This window comes from Cetorhinus maximus, chromosome 5 (genome assembly GCF_964194155.1).
Source record: "Cetorhinus maximus chromosome 5, sCetMax3.hap1.1, whole genome shotgun sequence".
NCBI lineage: Eukaryota > Metazoa > Chordata > Chondrichthyes > Lamniformes > Cetorhinidae > Cetorhinus > Cetorhinus maximus.
Window position 1 is genome coordinate 116,644,317 of NC_135883.1, and position 20,730 is coordinate 116,665,046.

Consider the following 20,730-nt stretch of genomic DNA (forward strand, 5'->3'; position numbering starts at 1 on the left):
TTTGAATTTGATACCATCTTTTAACTTTCTTAGTTAGCCACGGATTGTGTGTCCTTCTTTCTTTCTCACTAGAATGTATCTTTTGAGTATTCTGAAGTATCTTCTTTAAATATCTGACACTGCATCTCTACTGACCTATCCCTTAACCTAATTTCCCAGTTCACTTTAGCCAGCTCTGTCTTCATGCCCTCATAATTGCCCTGATTTTAAATTTAAAACACCAGTCTTAGATCCACTCCTCTTTCCTCAAACTGAATGTGAAATTCAATCATCATATGATCGCTGCTACCTAGGGGGACCCTCACTGTGAGGTCATTAATTAAGCCTGTCTCATTGCACATTGCCAAATTTGGTATAGCCTGGTCTCTGGTGCAGAAACGTGCTGCTCTAAGAAACTGTCCTGAAAGCACTCTCTCTCTCCATGAACTCATCTTCTAGGCTACCTTTGCCAATCTGATGCGTCCAATCTATATGTAGATTAAAATCACCCATGATTATCATGAAACCTTTCTCAGAAGCCCCCATTATTTCTTCTTTATACCCCGTCTGACATTGTGGGTACTGTTGGGGTTCCTATAAACCACCCCACGAGTGACTTACCTTTACTATTTCTCATCTTTACCCAAACTGATTCTACATCTTGATCTCCAGAACCAAGGTCATCTCTCTCTATTGTACCAATGTCATCATTAATTAACAGATCTACCCCTCCACCTTTTCCTAGCTTCCTGTCCTTCCTAAATGTTACCTACCCTTAAATATTCAAGTCCCAGCCTTTGTCACCTTGCAGCCATGTCTCTGCAATGGCTATCAGATCACGCATATTTATTTCTCTTTGTGCTGTCAATTCATCTGTTTTGTTACGAATGCTATCTGCATTCAGATACAGAGCCTTTAGTTCTGTCTTTTTACTCTTTTTGCAACCTGTAGCCTTTTCTGCTGGTGCACTCTTAGGTTTGTACATACTGTCCCTTCCTGCCATGCTCTGATCATTTCCCTTATTCCTACCTTGCTGTTTTGCCACCTTAATTTATCATATCTTCCCAACCTTGATCCCTTGCCCTCACTATATAGTTTAAAGCTCTCCCCACCATCCTAGTTATATGATTCGCCAGAACATTCCTTCCAGCAAGGTTCAGGTGAAGACTGCCCCAACACTACAGCTCCACTTTCCCCAGTACTGGTGCCAGTGCCCCATGAATTGAAACTCTTCTTCTACACCAATCTTAGAACTACGCATTTAACTCTCTCTAATTTGATTTACCCCATGCCAGTTTGCTTCTGGCTCAGGTAGTAATCCAGAGATATTACCTTTTTTGAGGTTCTAATTTTTAATTTAGCCCCTAAAAAGAGCAGATTGGAGGTGTGCAGAGATCTTGAAGGGATTGAGGAAGTTTTAGAGATAGAGAAGAGGTGGCCAGGGTGATCTGAAAACAGAAGCTCAACTCCGTAAAATAAGATGACAAGCATTTTGAAGAATGCAACTTTGAATTTAAAAAGTAGATTGCAGTTATTTCTGCAAAACATATGAATTTGTATGTGTACCATAACCAAAATAATTTTCACTTCACTTCAGCATTAGCAATAACAGACCAAAATGTTTTTTACAAAGATTTGACCTATTGCAAGGCCTAACAAATGGGAGTGTAGGTATTTTAAACATACTGGCTGGTTATATTAACAGCAAGCGCATCTAAACGTGCAGCAAAATAACTAAAATAATGCCAGTTTTATAATAACTTTTGACATCCAGCTGAAAGCTCCCCATTGTACCTTGCTGTTGGCATGATACCAGTCCTATCACGCAGTTAACCCTGTGTCACGTTTTAAAATCTCACTGTCGAAGTATATGCAGTTTTGGAAAGCGTGTGTGTGGATTGGGAGCCTGATAATTTGCCTGTTTTTTTTTTAAAGTTGTGCAAAATATTTGAGTAACGACTAGTTTCAGAATGACTGGAATAAATTGTAGACATATAATGCATTCAATTTCATAACACTTTTTTACTGCTCTTTTGTCTGAACTAAAATGTTGAACAATATTGTACCTTACCTGAACAGTGCTTTTTAAAAAAAAATCTCTATGCTGTTCTATGTGCAGCATTAATACATTGAACAGCTGGCTTGTAGCCAGAGCCTTCAGTTTTTTTGGGATTCTGCCTCTGTCCAGCAGTCAGCTGCTTATGCAAGCATTATTCTATCCTATACCAACCACAGCTGAGGGGAAAGGCAGTGCTGTTAATTTGATAGTGCTAGTTCCTGAATCGGCTGAAAGCTGCAAGTGATGTAGGAGTATTCCAGCACACTGTGACATCCAGCTGAAGAGACATTTATAGCCTCGTTGCATTTGTGTATGTCACTGTTGTTGTGGCAACCATTTTAATAGGTGGGTTCTTTATTTTCTTATGGGATTTTTTGTGAATCAATTTTTTTTCTGTGCAAAGCCAAAGTGCTTCTGCAGGAAGGAGAAAGGCGTGCACCAGGATCTAATTGTGAGCATTTGCTGCAGGTCAAAAGAGGTAACCCTGCTAAAGCAGTGTTTAATTAGGACATGGAAGGTGGGGAGCTGTAAGCTCCCAAATGCTGCAAGGATCTTGGTATTTGTCAGCTGCTATCATTCGCCCAAAAGGAATCTATTCTAAATGCACTGAAGAACTGAGGTTTGTGGTGGTTGTTTTTAAATCCATTTCACTAGGCTGCTGGATCAGTAGCAGTAGTGGTTCACTGGCAAAGACAGTCATAGCAGCATGCCTGGCTCGACCACTGCCAGCAAACAGAGGTTGAAAAAGACTAGTGCAAAGTCGAAGCTCCCTGGTTTGTTCACTATTAATGAAGAAGATGAACTCAACAAAGCTAGAAATTCCAGAAGGCCTAAAGGTATGTATCAAATTATTGGATTAGGTACTGTAAACTATGTCTTGCAAACTGATGTAGATGATCTTTCTAAGTGCATGATACATTGTCATTATGAACTAATGCACGTTATTTTGCAAATTTTTCCTTAAAATAGTTTTAGGATTTGCCCCAGTGCTACTTGGCAGGATTTAAACTTGAAGATGGTTTTCTAAATATACAAATGTGCTTTTAGTCATGCTGCAAATACAAAACCACAATATTTTTTTCAATTTTTTACAAATATTATGTAAACATTCCAAAAATGTATGTCGTTTTTTGGAAGAGGTCACAAATATATTTTGTGGGACTGATAGTAGTACATAATTTTCAATCCAGCAAAATCCTACTTGAATCTCTATTGGCTAGCCTTGAACAATTCTGTTTTTCCTAAGCAGCAGTGCCTTTCAGTGATAGCACTGACTGTGTAATGGCTTCATACAAAATAATTGGTGCTTTGATCGACCCAGAGCTACAAATTGCAACATACTACTGTTTTTGTGTAGAAATACAACAGAATCAGATGAGCACTGTAGAAGATTCTGCTTTTCTTATGTGACCTTCACTCTCCCCATGATTATGTTGGTAAAACGTGAAGCTTTATTTACCAGGTCACATGTCTTGCTCTGTTTATCAATATATTTTGTGTAGATTAGATTTGATTGTAAAGCTCTATAATGTACTGCCTCCTATTGCAGAAAACAAAGCCATTGAAATCATGCTACTTGGTGTTTTTTAAGAAAACGAAATGTGCAACATAATTCAATATTTTACTAATTAATTTAACCACACCTGCTGTTTAGTGCTTTGGACTGTTCCTGCCATTGCATTTGAATAGGTTTCTGCCTTTTATCATAGGATTCCACCCGAACATAGTTATTGGTTGTGGTTTGTCTTGCCAAAACAGTATGCAAATTAAACATTTGGCTTTTGAAATAGGTTGACGCAACATGCCCTTGGATCATTCCCATGTTGCCTCTCATATAGGGGCAAATGCAGTGAGTTAGTTCTGTTTGACTTTGTAAATGTGCTGGTAGGAAGTTGCATTCATAGATTCCTGTATGAGTTAGGTTCCAAAATACCTGTCATGAGGACAGCTTTTTTTTAAATGTTCATTTTAATTAGCAAATCCTAGAGTCTGCTTTGCCAGTTCCATCATTCATTATACTATTTTCGCTAATGATAGATAAATGTTCCTTCAATACATGGCACAAAATAAAAGATGCAAAAAGCTCTTACTTGGCACCTGGTTCCTTCTGCAGAGTGCTTAACTCCTTCCTGTTTATTGAGAGTTCTAGTAAGAGTTTTCATAAACCCTCAATTCAAGGATAACATGACTGGCAGTTTTACTGATATAGCAAGTGTAATGTGGTTTATACACAATTCTATAATGCAGATTTTTCATCTTAGTTTCAAATACTTGTATTTACCATATTGGTCCTGCTATTATCCTTCAGTTACTGTTATTGCAAGCGTTTTACCTTTTGAATGGCAGAAGTATTAAAATGTTTCTTCTGTCAGATTTCAATTATGGAAATTTGGAGAAATAAAGATCCAGAAGTTCATTAATAAGGCCTGACTTGGATTCAAAAGAATTTATGCATGAATAGAGCAACTGTTTTATTCTGTTTTGTAATTGGCTTTAGTTTCTCACTCTATGCAAAGTCAAAGGGGGCAAAAACTTCAACCAATTTTTCGTTAGAGCTATGAAAGAAAGACTTGCATTTGTATAGCACTTTTTACGACCACTGGATGTCTGTGCTTTACAACCATTGAAGTACTTTGAAGTATAGCCATCCTTGTAATGTAGGAAAGTGAAGATGCCATGCGGTTTTTAAAAAAAGCCTTCTTAAGGTACTGAAGCACTTGATCCATCAATTGCCTAACTTGTATTATGTTAAACAGGATATTTTTTAAATTCATTCATGGGATGTGGACATTGCTGGCTGGGCCAGCATTTATTGCCCATCCCTAACTGCCTTTGAGAAGGTGCTAGTGAGCTGCCTTCTTGGACTGTTGCAGTCCCTGTGGTGTAGGTACACCCATGGTGCTGTTGGGGAGGGAGTTCCAGGATTTTGAACCAGCGACAGTGAAGGAACGGCAATTATATTTCCAAATCAGAATGGTGTGTGGCTTGGAGGGGAGCCTTCAGGTGGTGGTGTTCCCATGTGTCTGCTGCCCTTGTCCTTCTGGATGGCAGCAGTCATAGGTTTGGAAGGTGCTGCATAAGGAGCCTTGGTGAGTTCCTGCAGTGCATGTTGTAGATGGTACACACTGCTGCCACTGTGCGTTGGTGGTAGAGGGAATGAATGGCTCCCCATCTACAAACAATCAAATAGTCTGCTTTGGCCTGGATGGGGTCAGACTGTTTGAATGTTGTTACTGCTGCACTCATCCAGATAAGTGAAAAGTATTCCATCAGACTCCTGAGTTGTGCCTCATAGATGGTGGACAGGCTTTGGGGAGTCAGAGGTGAGTTATCCTCCACAGGATTCCTTGCCTCTTACCTGCTCTTGTAGCCACAGTATTTATGTAGCTAGTCCAGTTCAGTTTCTGGTCAATGGTAACCCCCAGGATGTTGATAGTGGGGGATTCACTGATGGTAATGCCATTGAATGTGAAGGGGTGATGGTTAGATTCTCTTGGAGATCATCATTGCCTGGCACTTGTGTGGCACAAATGCTTCTTGCCACTTGTCAGCCCAAGCCTGGATGTTGTCCAGGTCTTGTTGCATTTGGACGTGGACTGCTTCAGTATCTGAGGAGTCACAAATGGTGCTGAACATTGTGCAATCATCAGCGAACATCCCCCACTCCTGACCTTATAATGGAAGGAAGGTCATTGATGAAGCAGCTGAAGATGGCTGAACCTATGACACTACTCTGAGGAACTCCTGCAGTGATGTCCTGGAACTGAGAACCTCCAACAACCACAGCCATCTTCCTTTGTGCTAGGTATGACTCCAACCAGTGGAGTTTTCCTCCTGATTCCCATTGACTCCAGTTAGAAACATATAAAATAGCAGCGGGAGTAGAAAGTTTAGCCCTTCGAGCCTGCTCTGCCATTCAGTATGATCATGGCTGATACTCTATCTCAACACCATACTCCCACTCTCCCCATACCCCTTGACACCTTTAGAGTCTAGAAATCTGTCTGTTTCCTCCTTAAACATATTCAGTGACTTGGCCTCCACAGCCTTCTGTGGTAGAGAATTCCACAGGTTCACCATCCTCCTGAGTGAAGAAGTTTCTCCTCATCTCAGTTCTAAATGGCCTACCCTGTATCCTGAGACTGTGACCTCATGTTCTGGACTATCCAGCTAGGAGAAACAACATGCCTGTCTGTCCAGCCCTGTCAGAGCTTTATACGCTTCAATGAGATCCCCTCTTATTTTTCTAAACTCCAGTGAATACAGGCCTAGTCGGCCCAATCTCTCCTCATACGACAATCCTGCCATCCCAGCAATCAGTCTGGTGAACCTTTGTTGCACTCCCTTTCTTAGGTAAGGAGACCAAAACTACACACACTACTCCAGGTGTGGTCTCATCAAGGCCCTGTATATCTGCAGTAAGACATCCTTGCTCCTGTACTCAAGTCCTCTTGCAATGACCGCCAACATACCATTTGCCGCCTTAACCGCTTGCTGCACCTGCATACTTGCTTTCAGTGTGCAAGGACACCCAGGTTCCTTTGTACATCAACATTTTCCAGTCCATCACCTTTTAAATAATACTCTGCCATTCTGTTTTTCCTACCAAAGTGGATAACCCCCACTCTTATCCATGTTATACTGCATCTGCCATGTGTTTGCCCACTCGCTCAACCTGTCTTAATCGCCTTGAAGCCTCTTAACATCCTTCTCACATTCCCACCAATTTCGTGTCATCAGCAAACTTTGAAATATTACGATATAAAAACAAAAAACTACTGCGGATGCTGGAAATCCAAAACAAAAACAGAATTACCTGGGAAAACTCAGCAGGTCTGGCAGCATCGGTGGAGAAGAAAAGAGTTGACATTTCGAGTCCACATGACCCCATTTGGTTCCCCCATCCAAATCATTGATATATATTGTAAATAGCTGGGGCCCAAGCACTGATCCCTGTGATAAGCCTGTCACTCTGAAAAAGACCCATTTATTCCTGCTCTCTTTCCTGTCTGCTAACCAGTTCTCAATCCGTGCCACTATATTACCCCTAATCCTATGTGCTTTAATTTTACACACTTAATTTCTTATGTGGGACTTTATCAAAAGCTTTCTGAAAACCAAATACACCACAGCCACTGGTTCTCCCTTATCTATTTTGCTAGTTATGTCCTCAAAAATCTGCACTAGGTTTGTCAAACATGAGTTCCCTTTCATAAATCCATGTTAGCTTTGTCTAACCCTGTTGATATTTTCTAAGTGTCCTGTTATCACAGCATTTATAATAGACTCTAGCATTTTCCCTACTACTGTTAAGCTAATCTGTCTGTAATTCTCTGTTTTCTTCCTCCTTTTTAAATAGTGGGGTTATATTTGCCACCCTCCAATCTGCTGGGACTGTTACACAATCTACAGAATTTTGGAAGATGACAACCAACACATCCACTATTTCCATGGCCACCTCCTTTAGTACCCTGGGATGTAGATTATCAGGCTCTGGGGATTTATCAGCTTTCAGTCCCATTAATTTCTCCAGCATTATTGTTTTAGTAATACTAATTTCCTTCAATTCCTCCTTCTCACTAGACCCTTGTCTAGGTATTTAATTGCTCTGCCATTTCCTTGTTCTCTATTATAAATTTTCCCGTTTTGGACTGTAAGGGATCTACATTTGTCTTCACTAATCTTTTTCTTTTTCCATACTTTTAGGAACTTTTACAGTCTTTTATGTTCTTTGCAAGTTTACTCTTATACTCTCTTTTCCCCTCTTAATCAATCTCTTGGTTCTCTTTTGCTGATTTCTGAACTGCTCCCAATCCTCAGGCTTGCCACTTTTTCTAGCAACTTTATACGATGACTCTTTGGATCTAATGCAATCCTTATTTTCTTTTGTTAGCCATGTTGGGCTGTTTTTGCACCAGAAAGGAATGAATAACTGTTGCAATGCATACATTTGTTCCTTTAAATATTAGCCATTGCCTATCGACCGTCATGCCTTTTAATGAAGTTCCACAATCTGTCTTAGCCAACTCACGCCTCATACCTTCGTAGTTTCCTTTTGTTTAGATTTAGGACTCTAGTTTCAGATCAGACTACTTCACTTTCCATCCTAATGAAGAATTCTAGCATGTTCTGGTCACTGTTCCCTAGAAGACCCCGCACAACAACCTTATTAATTAATCCCTTCTCATTGCACAATACCAAATCTAGGATAGCCTGTTCTGCCATTGGCTCCTCAATGTACTGGTCCAAAAAAAAATCTCGTACACCAGGAATTCATCCCCACAGTATTATTGCTAATTTGGTTTCCCCAGTATATATGTAGATTTAAAGTTACTTGTGATTACTGTAGTACCCTTGTTACATGCATCTCTAATTTTCTGTTTAATACAGTCCCCTACCTTATCACTACTGTTTGGAGGCCGATAGACAACTCCCACTAATGTTTTCTGCCCTTGTTGCTTCTTGGCTCCACCCAGACTGATTTTACATCTAGATTTTCTGAGCCAATGTCCTCTCTCACTATTGCACTGATGTCACCTTTTACTAGCAACATCACACCACCTCCTTTTCCTTTTTGCCTGTCCTTCCTAAACATTGAGTACCCTTGGATATTCAGTTCCAAGTCATGGTCACCCTGCAGCTATGTCTCCATAATCGCAATCATATTGTACCCATTTGCACTGTTAATTCGTCTAGCTTATTGCGAATGTGGCATGCATTCAGATGCAGTGCCTTTAGACTTGTCTTTTTAACGTTCTTTACACTTTTTTCTGCAATATGGCCCTATTTGCTGCTAGCCCTTATTTCCTAAGCCTTTCAATTTTGCTTTCTACTTTTCTGTCTTTCACTCCTATCTTTGTTTCCCTCTCTTGTGTCTCGCCGCTCAGGTTCCCATCCCCCTGCCAGTCTAGTTTAAACCCTCCCCCATACTACTGGCAAATATCCCTGCAAAGATGTTGGTCCCAGTCCTGCTGGGGTGCAACCTGTCAAGCTTGTACAGGTCCCATCTTCCCCAGAATTAGCCCCAATGCCTCAAGAATCTAAATCCCTCCCTCCTACACTATCTCTTTAGCCATGCATTCATCTGGTCTATTCTCCTATTCCTGATCTCGGTGGCACATGGCGCTGGGAGTAATCCTGAAATTACTACCTTTTGAGGTCCTGCTTTGTAATTTATTTCTTAGCTCCCTATATTCTGCTTTCAGGACCTCATCCCTCTTTTTACCTATGTCGTTGGTACTGACATGGACAATGACCTTTGATTGTTCACCTTCCCCCTTCAGAATGTCCTGCAGGCGCTCAGTGACATCTTTGACCCTGGCACCAGGGAGGCAACATACCATCCTGGTGTCACACCTGTGGCCACAGAAACATCTGCCTGTTCCTCTTATGATTGAATCCCCTATCACTATTGCACTCCCACTTTTTTTTTCTCCCCGATTGTTGGGCCATTCGTGGTGCTATGGACTTGGCACTTGCTGCATTCCCCTGAGAAACCATCTCCCCCAGCAGTATTTAAAATGGAAAATCTGTTAGGGAGATGGACCCAGGGGACTCCTGCACTACCTGCCTAGTCCTTTTACTCTGTCTGGCGGTCACCCATTCCCTTTCTGCCTTTGCACCCTTTACTTGTGAACACCTCACTCTACATGCTATCCACAAAAATCTCATCCTTGCGGATGCTCCACATTGACTCCAGCTGCAGCTCCAGCTCTGAAGCGTGGATTTTGTGTAGCTGCAGCTGGAGACACTTCCTGGACATTGGAAGTGTCCCTAACTTCCCACATCTCACAGGAGGAGCATTGCACTTGGCCGAGCTACCCTGCCATGACTTACCCTTAAATTACTCCCTTTGCTAATACTTCCTCTAGTTTAGAGAATATTAAGGACAGAAGAAATGCTCACCAGGACCTACTTACCTACTACTTACTGAGGAAAGATAAAAAATGAAAGGAGCACCTTTCCTCTTCAGCGATTTCCCTCTCTCCAAACTACAACTTAAGCACTCTAATGCAGCCCAAAGCAGCACTCCTGTGCAGTTTTGCTAGGGCTCATTGATGCCCCTGATGCATGGTGCAATAGTAACCCAAAAAGCAATGAGCTCTTGGCTTTTAAAAGTGGTCTTTTTTTCTGAGTGCATCTTCTGTAACTATGACTATAATAGAAGCAATTATTTACACAACACCTATGTGATATAAAGCAGAAAACACTGGAAAGGTTCATGCCAGACAGCATCTGTGGAAAGAAAGAGTTACAGTTTCAGGTCGATGACCCTTCATAAGAACTGAGGAAAGATGGAAATGTAATAAGTTTCGAGCAAGTGAAAGGAGAGGAAGGAAACGCAAAAGGGAAGATATGTGATGGGATGGAGAGCAGGAGAGATTAAATGATGAAAGGTTTCATGGTACAAAAGTCAAAGGGAGTGATAATGGGTAGAGTAAAGAAACAAAAGGTGTGTCTAGATGAGGTGTGAATGGCTGATTGGATTAGAGCCGTCTGAATACAAAGTAAAGCAATAAGGAAAGAAATTGGGGAAAAAAACATAACACAAAACACAATAGAGGCAGAGGTTATGATCTAAAATTGTTTAAACTCAGTGTTGAGTCCAGAAGGCTGTTGAGTGCCTAGTTGAAAAATGAGGTGCTGTTCCTCAAACTTTCGTTGAGCTCATTGGAATACTGTTGGTGGCTGTCCCTTGATTCGAGGATAACATACTCAGGGCCATGAGTTTCTGTCATTGATCTTCATGTGACTAAACGGGCAGTTTCTCGATCCATAAATCATTGGATTCCCACAACCTCGTGGGACACCCTGCCCCATGTACCCAGAGTGCAAGATTTGCTTCCTTTCCTTCTCTGCCACTGCTCTGCCTCATTATTAAGACCTTGTGATTCAAAGCATGATGCAGCTTGAAGGACAACTTGTTGCCATTTTGAATGACTGGAAGTAAGCTCCTCCAGTCATTAATGTCAGTGCTGTGATGCTTCAAGGAGAACTTCAGAGTGTCTTTGAAGTGTTTTCTTTGTCCTCACCTTGAAAGTCAACTTTCAAATGGACAAGTAAACGACCTGGCTGGGGAGGTGCTTTCTGGCCATCGGACAGTGTCTAGTCCATTGAAGTTGATTTTTGCAAGAGTTTTGCCTAGATGCTTGTGGACCTTGCTTCAAGATGGACACTAGTGTTTGTTCAACAGTCCTCCCCTTGAATCTGGAGGATGTAGCAGAGGCATTGCTGATGGACCTTCTCAAGCACTGTTATCAAAGATCAGCTGCCCTTTGGTGTCAGTATTAAATGCTGCCTAGATGGAAAACTCTTCAACCTCAGTTGCCTCCGTGCCAAAACTAAACTGACCACCATAGACATACACAATCTACAGTTTGTGGATGACTGTACTGTCGTTGCCCACTCTGCATTAGATTTGTAAGCCTCTCTCAATCTCTTCAATTCTGCATTCAAGAAATTTATATTATTAACTTGAATGTTTCCAAATCAAAACTCATGAACCCACACCTAGTCAGCCAAATATTTCAACTGCCATATATGTTGAAGGAGCGATTCTAGAATATGTTGAACACTTCCCTTACCTTGGCAGTCACCTCTCTCAGAAGGCCACCATTGACTAGTAGGTCCAGCACTGGATCAGCTGCACCAGCTCAGCCTTCTACAGACTAAAGTGGTGTGTGTTTGACAGCAAAAACCTCTGCAAGTCAACAAATGTCCTAGTGTACAGAGCGGATGTCACCACATAACACTGCAGTAATGATATCAGAGAAATTCCATCAGCAGTGAACACTGGCAGGCGTAGGACAGAAAGGTCAGAGTGGGAGCAAGGTGGAGAATTGAAATGACAAAGGACAGGAAGCTCAGGGTCATGCTGCCCCTGCTTATTTTGTCAATTAACTTAAATTTTGTTCTCTTATTACTGACTGGTCAGCTACTTGAAACAATTACTGAATTATTCTACCAAAACCCTTTATGATTTTGAACACCTCTGTCAAATCCCTCCTCGACTTTCTGAGCTCTATGGAGAACAACCCAGCCTTCTCTAGACTTCCCATGTAACTGAAGTCCTGCACCCATAATAACTATTTTAATGAATGTCCTCTGCATCCTCCCTAGGGCTTTGATTTCTTTCCCAAAGTCTGGTGCCCAGAGTTGGACTCAACACTCAAATTGGGATCTAATCAATGTTTATTAAGTTTCAGCATAACTTCCTTGCTTTTGTAATCCTGTGCCTCTTTCTAAAATAAGGATCCTGTCTGACTTTTATATGTCCTTTTTCTGGTGTTCTCAACTTGTGGCCAAAGTAGTAAGCTTTAAAGAGCATCTTGAAGTAAGAGAGAGATGGAGATTTAGGGAGGTAATTCAAGAACTTGGGATCTGGGCAGCTGAAGACATCACATCACTACAGTGGTGGAATGAAGAAAATCAGCAATGTGCAAGAGACCAGAATTGGAAATGCACAGAGATAGGTTTAGGGCTGGAGTAGATTACAGATTGGGAAGGGCAAAGCTGTGGAGGGATTCGAAAGCAAGGGTGAGAATTTTAAAATCAAGGAGCCAGTATAGGTAAGCAAGCACATGGGGTGATGGGTGAATAGGACTTAATGTGATTTCGGATATGGACAGTAGAGCTATAGATGAACTCTTGTTTACAGAGGGTCCAAACTGGGAAGCATTTGAATAGTTATGTAAAGATAGTAACAAATAATTGGCGAAGGATTCCAGAAGCAGATGAGCTGAAGTAGGAGATGAATGATGTTGCATTGGCCTTGGTGATGAAGAGAACATAAGGCCAGAAGCTCAACTCTGAGCCAAATAGGATGCTGAGGTTGCAAGCAGTTCACCCTCGAACAGTGGCCAAGGAGGGGGTTGGAGTTTGTAGTAGGGACTGAAGTTAATGGCTTTGGTCTTCCCAATATATAATTGGAGGAAATTTCTGCTTATCCTCTGGGTATCGAACAAGTAGTGTGGAAAAACTCGAGGCAGAGGAGCAGTTGAAAGGTGTCATCACATCATTTTCCACATGAGGGTTGTTTTTGGACAATATCAAGGGACAGCATGCAGATGAGAAAGAGGACAGTGCCAAGGATAGTTCCTTGGGGGAATTCCCAGAAGAAATGGTGATGGAGTGGGTAGAGAAACCATTGTAGTCAGCTCCAGTAGGTGGGTTAGATTGATGCAACTTTGTTGTTGTAAGTTTTTGGCAAGGCCTTAGTTGCCATCAAAAATATTCTAGTGGCGCCACATTTGACTACTATGGAAAGATTTAAATTAGAACAGATTCTATTTACAAATAAGCTTGAGTTTGACTTTGTTTTTCTCTTTATTTGTTAGCATGAACAAGTTTGGTTGTTGTGAAAAGTGGGCTGTATTATTAACTCACTGAAACAAGAGATTTTTTTTTTTACAGTTGCTGATCTTTTAAGTGTTAAGCACTAATGAAGCTGAAGCCCAATATCACTTCTGGAGTTTCCTGTCATGCTGCATGATAGAAGACTGTTTCCCAGAGTGGCACATGCTCAGAATGTGCAATCTGCTTTCACCTTTGTCCACACACTAGACAAAGACATCAAATCCAATCCTAATCTTTAGACAAAAGGTCGGGTCTTGCTTAAAATCTTTAATAAAGATACTAAAAGACAGTTCCATGCATAAATGTAATCGTGAAATTTAATTTTTTGAACTCTTAGCCAATTCATCAGAATGAGGAAAAATGAAATTGGAAAGAATTGTGGGAGCCTCATGGGTCGATTACATAATCACCAATGGTGAGTTTACATATGTAATGTATATCAGTGGGCAAAGGAACATGTATTAAAGTTGACCCAAAATCCACGAAAACACGACAGCAAGAAATGTATACAAATGTTAAGATATATAATAACTTTGGATGGATAGGTAAACAGAGATATTAGCACTAAGCAGAAAGTATAGTTTTAAAGGCAGGCTGATGACTTGGGATTTCCTTAGCTGCCAGGCTCTTCACCCATCTTCCGGCCCTCCGCCCCTTTCACCGAACTGCTGGGCTCTGACCCTGTGCCTTTTTCTTCCCAACATAAAAATTCCTTGACGCTGCCAAAACCCACCACTGTTCTCCATAATCCAGCTTGCCTTGCACATCAAGGAACATATAAGGGAGACGGTGGTATAGTGGTGATGTCACTGGTAATACTAAGGGCCAGGCTAATACCCTGGGACAAAAGTTCAAATCCTGCCATGGCAGCTGGTGGAATTTCAATTCAATTAACTAATGAATTCAATTAGTTAATAAATTTGGAACTGAAAGCAACACATCAGGTTCACTGGTGTCCTTTAGGGAAGGAAATCTGCTACCCTTACCTGGTCAGTTTTACACGTGACTTTAGATCCACACTAACATGGCTGACTCTTAAATGCCCTCAAGTTATACCAAACCGCTGCAGAAAAATCAAACTAGATGGGCGCAGAGGTTTAAAAAGGCAGCTCACCACCAACTATGGATGAGGCAACTATGGATGAGCAACAAATGCTGATCTTGCCTGAGACTTCCACATCCCATAAAAGATTTTTTTTTAAAAGTTACATTAAGCTAGATACTACACTTCAACAGTGTCATTGGTAGTAAAGTGCTTTGCGGGAGTGGGGCAAGTGGCGTTGGTGTTCTGAGATCATTAAAGATGCTATAAGTATTTCTTCTCTTTCTTTATAATCAAATATTTTTTGGGGCAGGTATGAGGGGGAAAGGCACAGTTGTGGGATTTGAACAAAGGGTCTTGTTTGATAAAAATGTTGCTAGACTTAATTGCTATGATTAGTGACCCTGATAAATATATTTCTTTGGTGTACTGTCCCCTTTTAAAAGTGTATCCATCAACTGGGACTTCTTGTGAAACATTGTAATATTTAAAAAGTACTGTAGAACATGCTTCAATGTCAGATTTATGTATTCTGCTTTGTGCTACTTGAAATTTGAGATTCAAATTACAATTCAGCAACAAAGGAAAATCGATTGAAATCTGCCACGGATTCTTATGGACTTGCCTCACTTCTATCAAGTGCTGAGAAATTTTCCCAGTACCTGTGCCATTTGAATTTTCTCTTTTCTTTCCAAGTGTGGGACCTCCCCACCTCCAAAGGCACAGAGGCAACACTGGCACTTCCTCGACCTGTTTTGAAGGCAACCACTAACCTAATATGGAAGAACTGAGTTTGGGTATTCCACCCAAGAAGCATTGGAATGCATGTAATGCAATTTGACTATTTGGTCATCATAAATCAGTAACTCTGATGCTTTCATGCACAAATGACATAAGACACATATCTGTGCTTCACTGAACTATGACATGAAGATCTAATAATATATTAATGGATGATGCAATTTTCTAACAGTACCCTACAGTTTAGTATATAAAGCTATACCATTAAATTGAGACGCATTATATATTTGCTCCTGCTCTCCATATTTTCAGTTGTGTAAGGGATAAGAAATCCAAAACTCTACATGGAAAGCTCTGTCAGCCAGCTTACTTTTCAGAATGTTGCAGTAGTTAAGGGAAAAATCAAGAGCACTGCTCATTTGTTGGGTACTAAGTAGTAGCTGATTTAGTGTGGTGTTCGTCTGGCATGACTTGATGTAGGTGAATGGGAAGAATCAAGAAGAACTGCCTTAAAACTGAAAATGTTTTGTAAATTCCATTGTTTTTTTTTAACTAGACCTTTTAAAATCCCTCAAAAAGACAATATTGTGCCATCAGGCTTGCTAGAAGTGTGTTAATATAACTTTACTTTCAGAATTAAATTGGTTTAAATCAAATTAGGATGGGTCTGTGGTCTATTTTCACATTTCAACTAAAACAATGATGATGTAGATGCAAGGAGCTCCAGAATGACTTTTGAAGATCACCTTTTAATTTGATAGAAAGTTGTCAGAGGATGTTCTCTACTTGTGCTTGGTATCATCTAGATAATACTTTCTGCTCCTCTAGGATTCATGCTTATTGAATAATTAACAATTTATGACATCAGAAGGAGGCCATTCGGTCTGTGCTGTGTAAAGAAAAGTCATCCAGGCCAATTCCACTTTCAAATTTTGGGTCTGTAGCTTTGTGGGTTACATGCACATTCCAAGTATTTGCTTCTACAGCCCTTTTTGGGCAATGACTTCCAGACCTCCACTTGGGTAAAAAAATTTCTCAACTCCCCTCTAATCTTATTACCAATTATTAAATCTCTGCCCTCCGGTTATTGCACTCTCTCTGCTAACGGGGCTTTCCTATCCACTATATCTAGGCCACTTATAATTTTATACACCTAGAGTAGACCGTCCCTCAGCCTCCTTTGTTCCCCCAAAAAAAACAAGCACCAATCCTTTCTCATAGTAAAAATTCTCAATTACTGGCAACATCCTGGTAAACCTTTGAACCATCTCTAGTGTGATCACATTCTTCCTATAATGTGCCCAGAACTGTATGCACATTTCTAGCTTTGGCCTAACTGGTGTTTTATACAGTTCTAGCGCAACTTCACTGCTCTTGTATTCTATGCCTCAGCCAATGAAAGTAATCCATCCCATATAGCTTCTACTTTTTTTAACCACCTTGTCTATCTGTTCTGCTACCTTCAGGGATCTGTAAATGTGTATTTCAAGAACCTCTGCAATTTTACACTGTCCAGTAACTTTTCTTTCATTATGTATTTTCTTGCTTTGTTTGGCCTCCCAAGTGTATTACCTCACACTTCTCCACATTGTACTCCATTTGGCATTTAGTTTTGTCTACATGACAAGTTGAATATTTTCCTGTAGTGTACAGCTTTCTTTCTCATTATCAACCACACATTTTTGTCTCAGATGCAAGTTTTTTAATCATGCTCCCTACATTTAAATCTAAACCATTGATATAAACCATGCAAAGAAAAGGAAATAAAAAACACTGTCGACCCTTACGCTTTACTTTCTACCACTGAGCCAATTTCGGATCTAACTTGCCACTTTCGCATTAATCCCATGGGTTTTTACTTTCTGGACCAGAATTTCACATGGGACCTTGTCAAAAGCCTTGCTAAAAGCCATGTAAACCAGATCAAATATGCTAGTCTGTCGACCCTCCTTGTTAACTCCTCAAAAAGCTCAGTCAATTTAGTCAGATACTAAATTGCCTTAAATCAGGACTGGGGGAACCTTTTCCTTACCAAGAACCACTCACACATAGACAAAATCAGTCGTGGACCATGCACACATAAAAACCAACATTAATTTCTTTTAGAGAAAATACAGAAATGTTCAACTCACCCACTGCTTTAATGCGATTGCTGAGTTTGCTTTTCTTTAATGAGCATTGTTAATGTCTGCTGGTACAAATGATGTTGCTACTCAGCTGGTTTTTCTCTCTCGGTCCCCCGCCCCAGTCCCCTTCCCCTTTCCCATTCTGTCTCGCCCACAACCAGCCCAGGGCAGTGACTTACCAACCCAATGCTTTGGCCAACTCCCAGGCCGAGGCTGCACTTGGGCCTGGAACCTAGGCCTCTCCCTCAGTTTACAGAGGCTGAGCCCCTGTCCTGGGACACCAGTGGAGCTGGGAGAGGGAGTGGGGGGTGAGCCACCGATGGAGCTGGGTGTCCTGCCCCTTTTCTCCCCTGCCCCGGGTTGTTCACACTTCACCACCTGATCGGCAGCTGACAACTTCCTGCGCCTACCCTGTGCTCCTGATCCCGGATCACGGGCCATGTTCTCTCCCCACAGCCTGGGCCTCTGGGACTGTGGCCGAGGCTCAGGCACCAGAACATGGCTGCGACTGGCCTAGAGTGCAGGCCTAAAATGGTGGAGACATCAGATCCCCCCCGTCCCCCTCCGGGCCAGGGGTTCCCCACCCTTGCTTTAAATCCATGCTGAGTTGATTAATTTGTGTCTTTCTAAATGATGATTAAGACTGTCCCTCAGAATTTTCTCCAACAATTTGCCCACCAAGGTTAGGGAGACTGGCCTGTAATTGCTTGATCTGTCCCTTGCTCCCTTTTTAAACCAATGATACAACTTCCTTTCTAATTTGTTAGGGAGAGACTTCGTTATGGAATATGTATTTAGTGATTTCATTATAATAATTTGTTTTGATTATGTTTTGTATGCAAATTTAAGCCAGTCTCAGACTTTAATTTGTTTTGTTTTTAGTGACTTGGTACAGTTATCACTTTAAAACTTTTGAAGAATGGAATCCTTGTGGTATTTTTCAGCAAGTGTACTTGTCATTAATTTTATTTTCCTGTTAGTATCTCTTATTGGAATGCCAGCATTTCACACTGCAAATGGAAATGAACTTATGCCTGCAACTTACTTAAGCAATTTCTGGTCTCATCTGTGCTAGTTGGTGCTGAGTTCAGCCCATACATTTATGACGAGGAAAAGACCAGTTCTTTGTTCAAAGTAACGTTAGTACAGGTTTGTGGGAGGAGATCTCCAGTGTAAAGATTTTTTTTGCGAGTTTGGTCTCCTGACACCATATGTTATTGTCAAATGCTTGTGTTAAATTAGTCATTGTTTTAACATGAATATTTGACCAAGTGATAGTAATGTGTATGGCATTGTACTATTTACCATGCCAAAATTTAAAAAATTCACAATTTGCAGTGCATCAGTAGTTTCCCAGCATTGCTAGTTGTGATTTTAAAATTGTGATTGAGTTCAATAATACAATGCGCAGCTGTGTGAAAGTGCAATTTCTTTTGTTTACTGTGGAGGCGAGGCACTGAAACATCTAGGATACACTTTATTACCTTGGCCGGTAGAAAGTCATATGAATTGCAGTTAAAGCTAAACCAGTGACCCTTTCATTATGCAAATAAAATATGCAACTTCCACACCTCGCCTGAAGAGTTATTTCCGTCTTGATGGGTGTGGAACACAACGCATAACACTAAGCTTCACTTAACATTGTGTTGACACGTCAGCAGATATGTGCACAATGAATTGTTTTAATAAGTATTCAAAACTAGAAGGACTATAAAATGAATAGAATTAGTCAAAGGAAAAAAGTCACTCATTAGTCCAATTATATACAGAAATGTAAATCATTTTCAATCCATGGAGTAACAGAAAAAGCAGGATAAATGCTCATAAAGCAAACACATATATGGGACTGTTGCCATCATACAAATTAAACATTTAGTTTATGTATAACCAAATCTGTATGATCAGTTTTAAGTTTGGGTTTGAGATCTGCAAAGAAGGCAGTAAAGGAGCAAAGAGACTGGCTAGTGTAGTTAAACATGGTCTTTTCACCTCTGGAAGGCTTGCATTTGGATAACCACTTAATGACTTTAGGCACAGAAACGAACCATTTAGCTCAAGTCCATGCCGTTGTTTGTGCTCCAGTCAACCTTCCTCGCATCTTTCCTCATCTAAATCTACCATCATAACTATCTATTCCTTTCTCAAATGCTTGTCTAGTTTCACCTTTATATGCATCTACATTATTCACTTCAACCACTCCCTATAGTAGCGAGTTCCACATTCTCACCATTCTTGGGTAAAAATGTTTCTCCTGAGTTCCCTATTGGATTTCTTAGTGACTGTCTTATTGATAGCCTCTAGTTATGCTCTTCCCACACAAGGAATCATTCTCTGTTCACACTCTCTTTTTCAAAACCTTTCATAATTTTAAAGACCTCAAAGGTCACCCTTCAGTCTTTTTAAGAGAGAAGCGACCCTGCCTGTCGACCCTTTCCTGATACAGATAAGTTTACCTACTCTTTTCTGCTGTCACCATTGTAAATCCCTCTTCACCCTCTCCAGTGCGCCTCAATCCTTTTTATAATATGGCGACCAGAACTGCATGAATGCCGCAAGGGTCAGTGCTGGCACCTTGGCTGTTTACAATCTATATGAATGACTTAGACGAAGAGACAGAGTAATGTACCCGAGTTTGCTGATAAGCTAGGTGGGCATACAGGCTGTGAGGAGGACACAGAGGCTGCAAAGAGATAAAGACGGGTTAATTGAGTGGGCAAAAAGGTGGAAGATGGGGCATAATTTGGGGATGTGAGACATTTTTCACTTTGGTCATGAGAATAGAAAAGCAGAATATTTTTTAAAGCATGAAATTTGTAAATGTTGATATTTGGAAACACTTGGTTCTACTTGTATAGAAGATACAGCAAGCAGTTAAGAAAGTAAGTGGCACTTTCTTGGTCTTTATTGCAAGGGGATTGGAGCATGTTAGATCTCTGTAAAGATCAATAACTTTTTAAGAAATTTAAACTTGGAGTTATTAGCTGAAAGAATGACCTGATAAGATTTCATGTTTTAAAATCTCACTGTAACAAATGACTTAAAGAAAACACTATTGACCTAAACTCCATCTTCGTTTTGTAGGCAACTTATACTTTTAATTACAGAAAATGACATTCTCCATGTGTACTTATCACCCATTGCATACTCCAGAAAATTACAATCCTTTTAGCAAACAGCCTGCAGTTACTCCCAGCTTCTGATGGGCTCCCATATTCCCATTTGCTGAGTATGAGTGGCAGCCTCCAGGCGTTTTACTCAGTTAAGATCCCCCACCAGCATTAAAACCTGCTGCAATGGTGGTTCTTCACCCTGACCATGCCAGAACAAATCTCCCAGAATCCTTAGATGGCTGCACAATGCATCTCTTTGATTAGAGATCGTCTCCCTCCCGCATCTGGCTGTGGTGGCTCCCAAAGGTTGAGCACCCT

At 40.8% G+C, this 20,730-nt stretch overlaps 1 protein-coding gene across 1 annotated transcript in view; it reads left to right on the forward strand.

Moving 5' to 3' along the window:
• The first annotated feature begins 2,236 nt into the window (after nucleotides 1–2,236).
• The window catches only part of map7b (microtubule-associated protein 7b), a 120,872-nt gene continuing 102,378 nt past the window's right edge, over nucleotides 2,237–20,730 (forward strand). Inside the window, exon 1 of the mRNA XM_078542343.1 lies at nucleotides 2,237–2,874. Within this exon, the coding sequence (XP_078398469.1) occupies nucleotides 2,745–2,874 (130 nt within the window). The 5' untranslated portion in view covers nucleotides 2,237–2,744. The remainder of the gene's footprint in view (nucleotides 2,875–20,730) is intronic.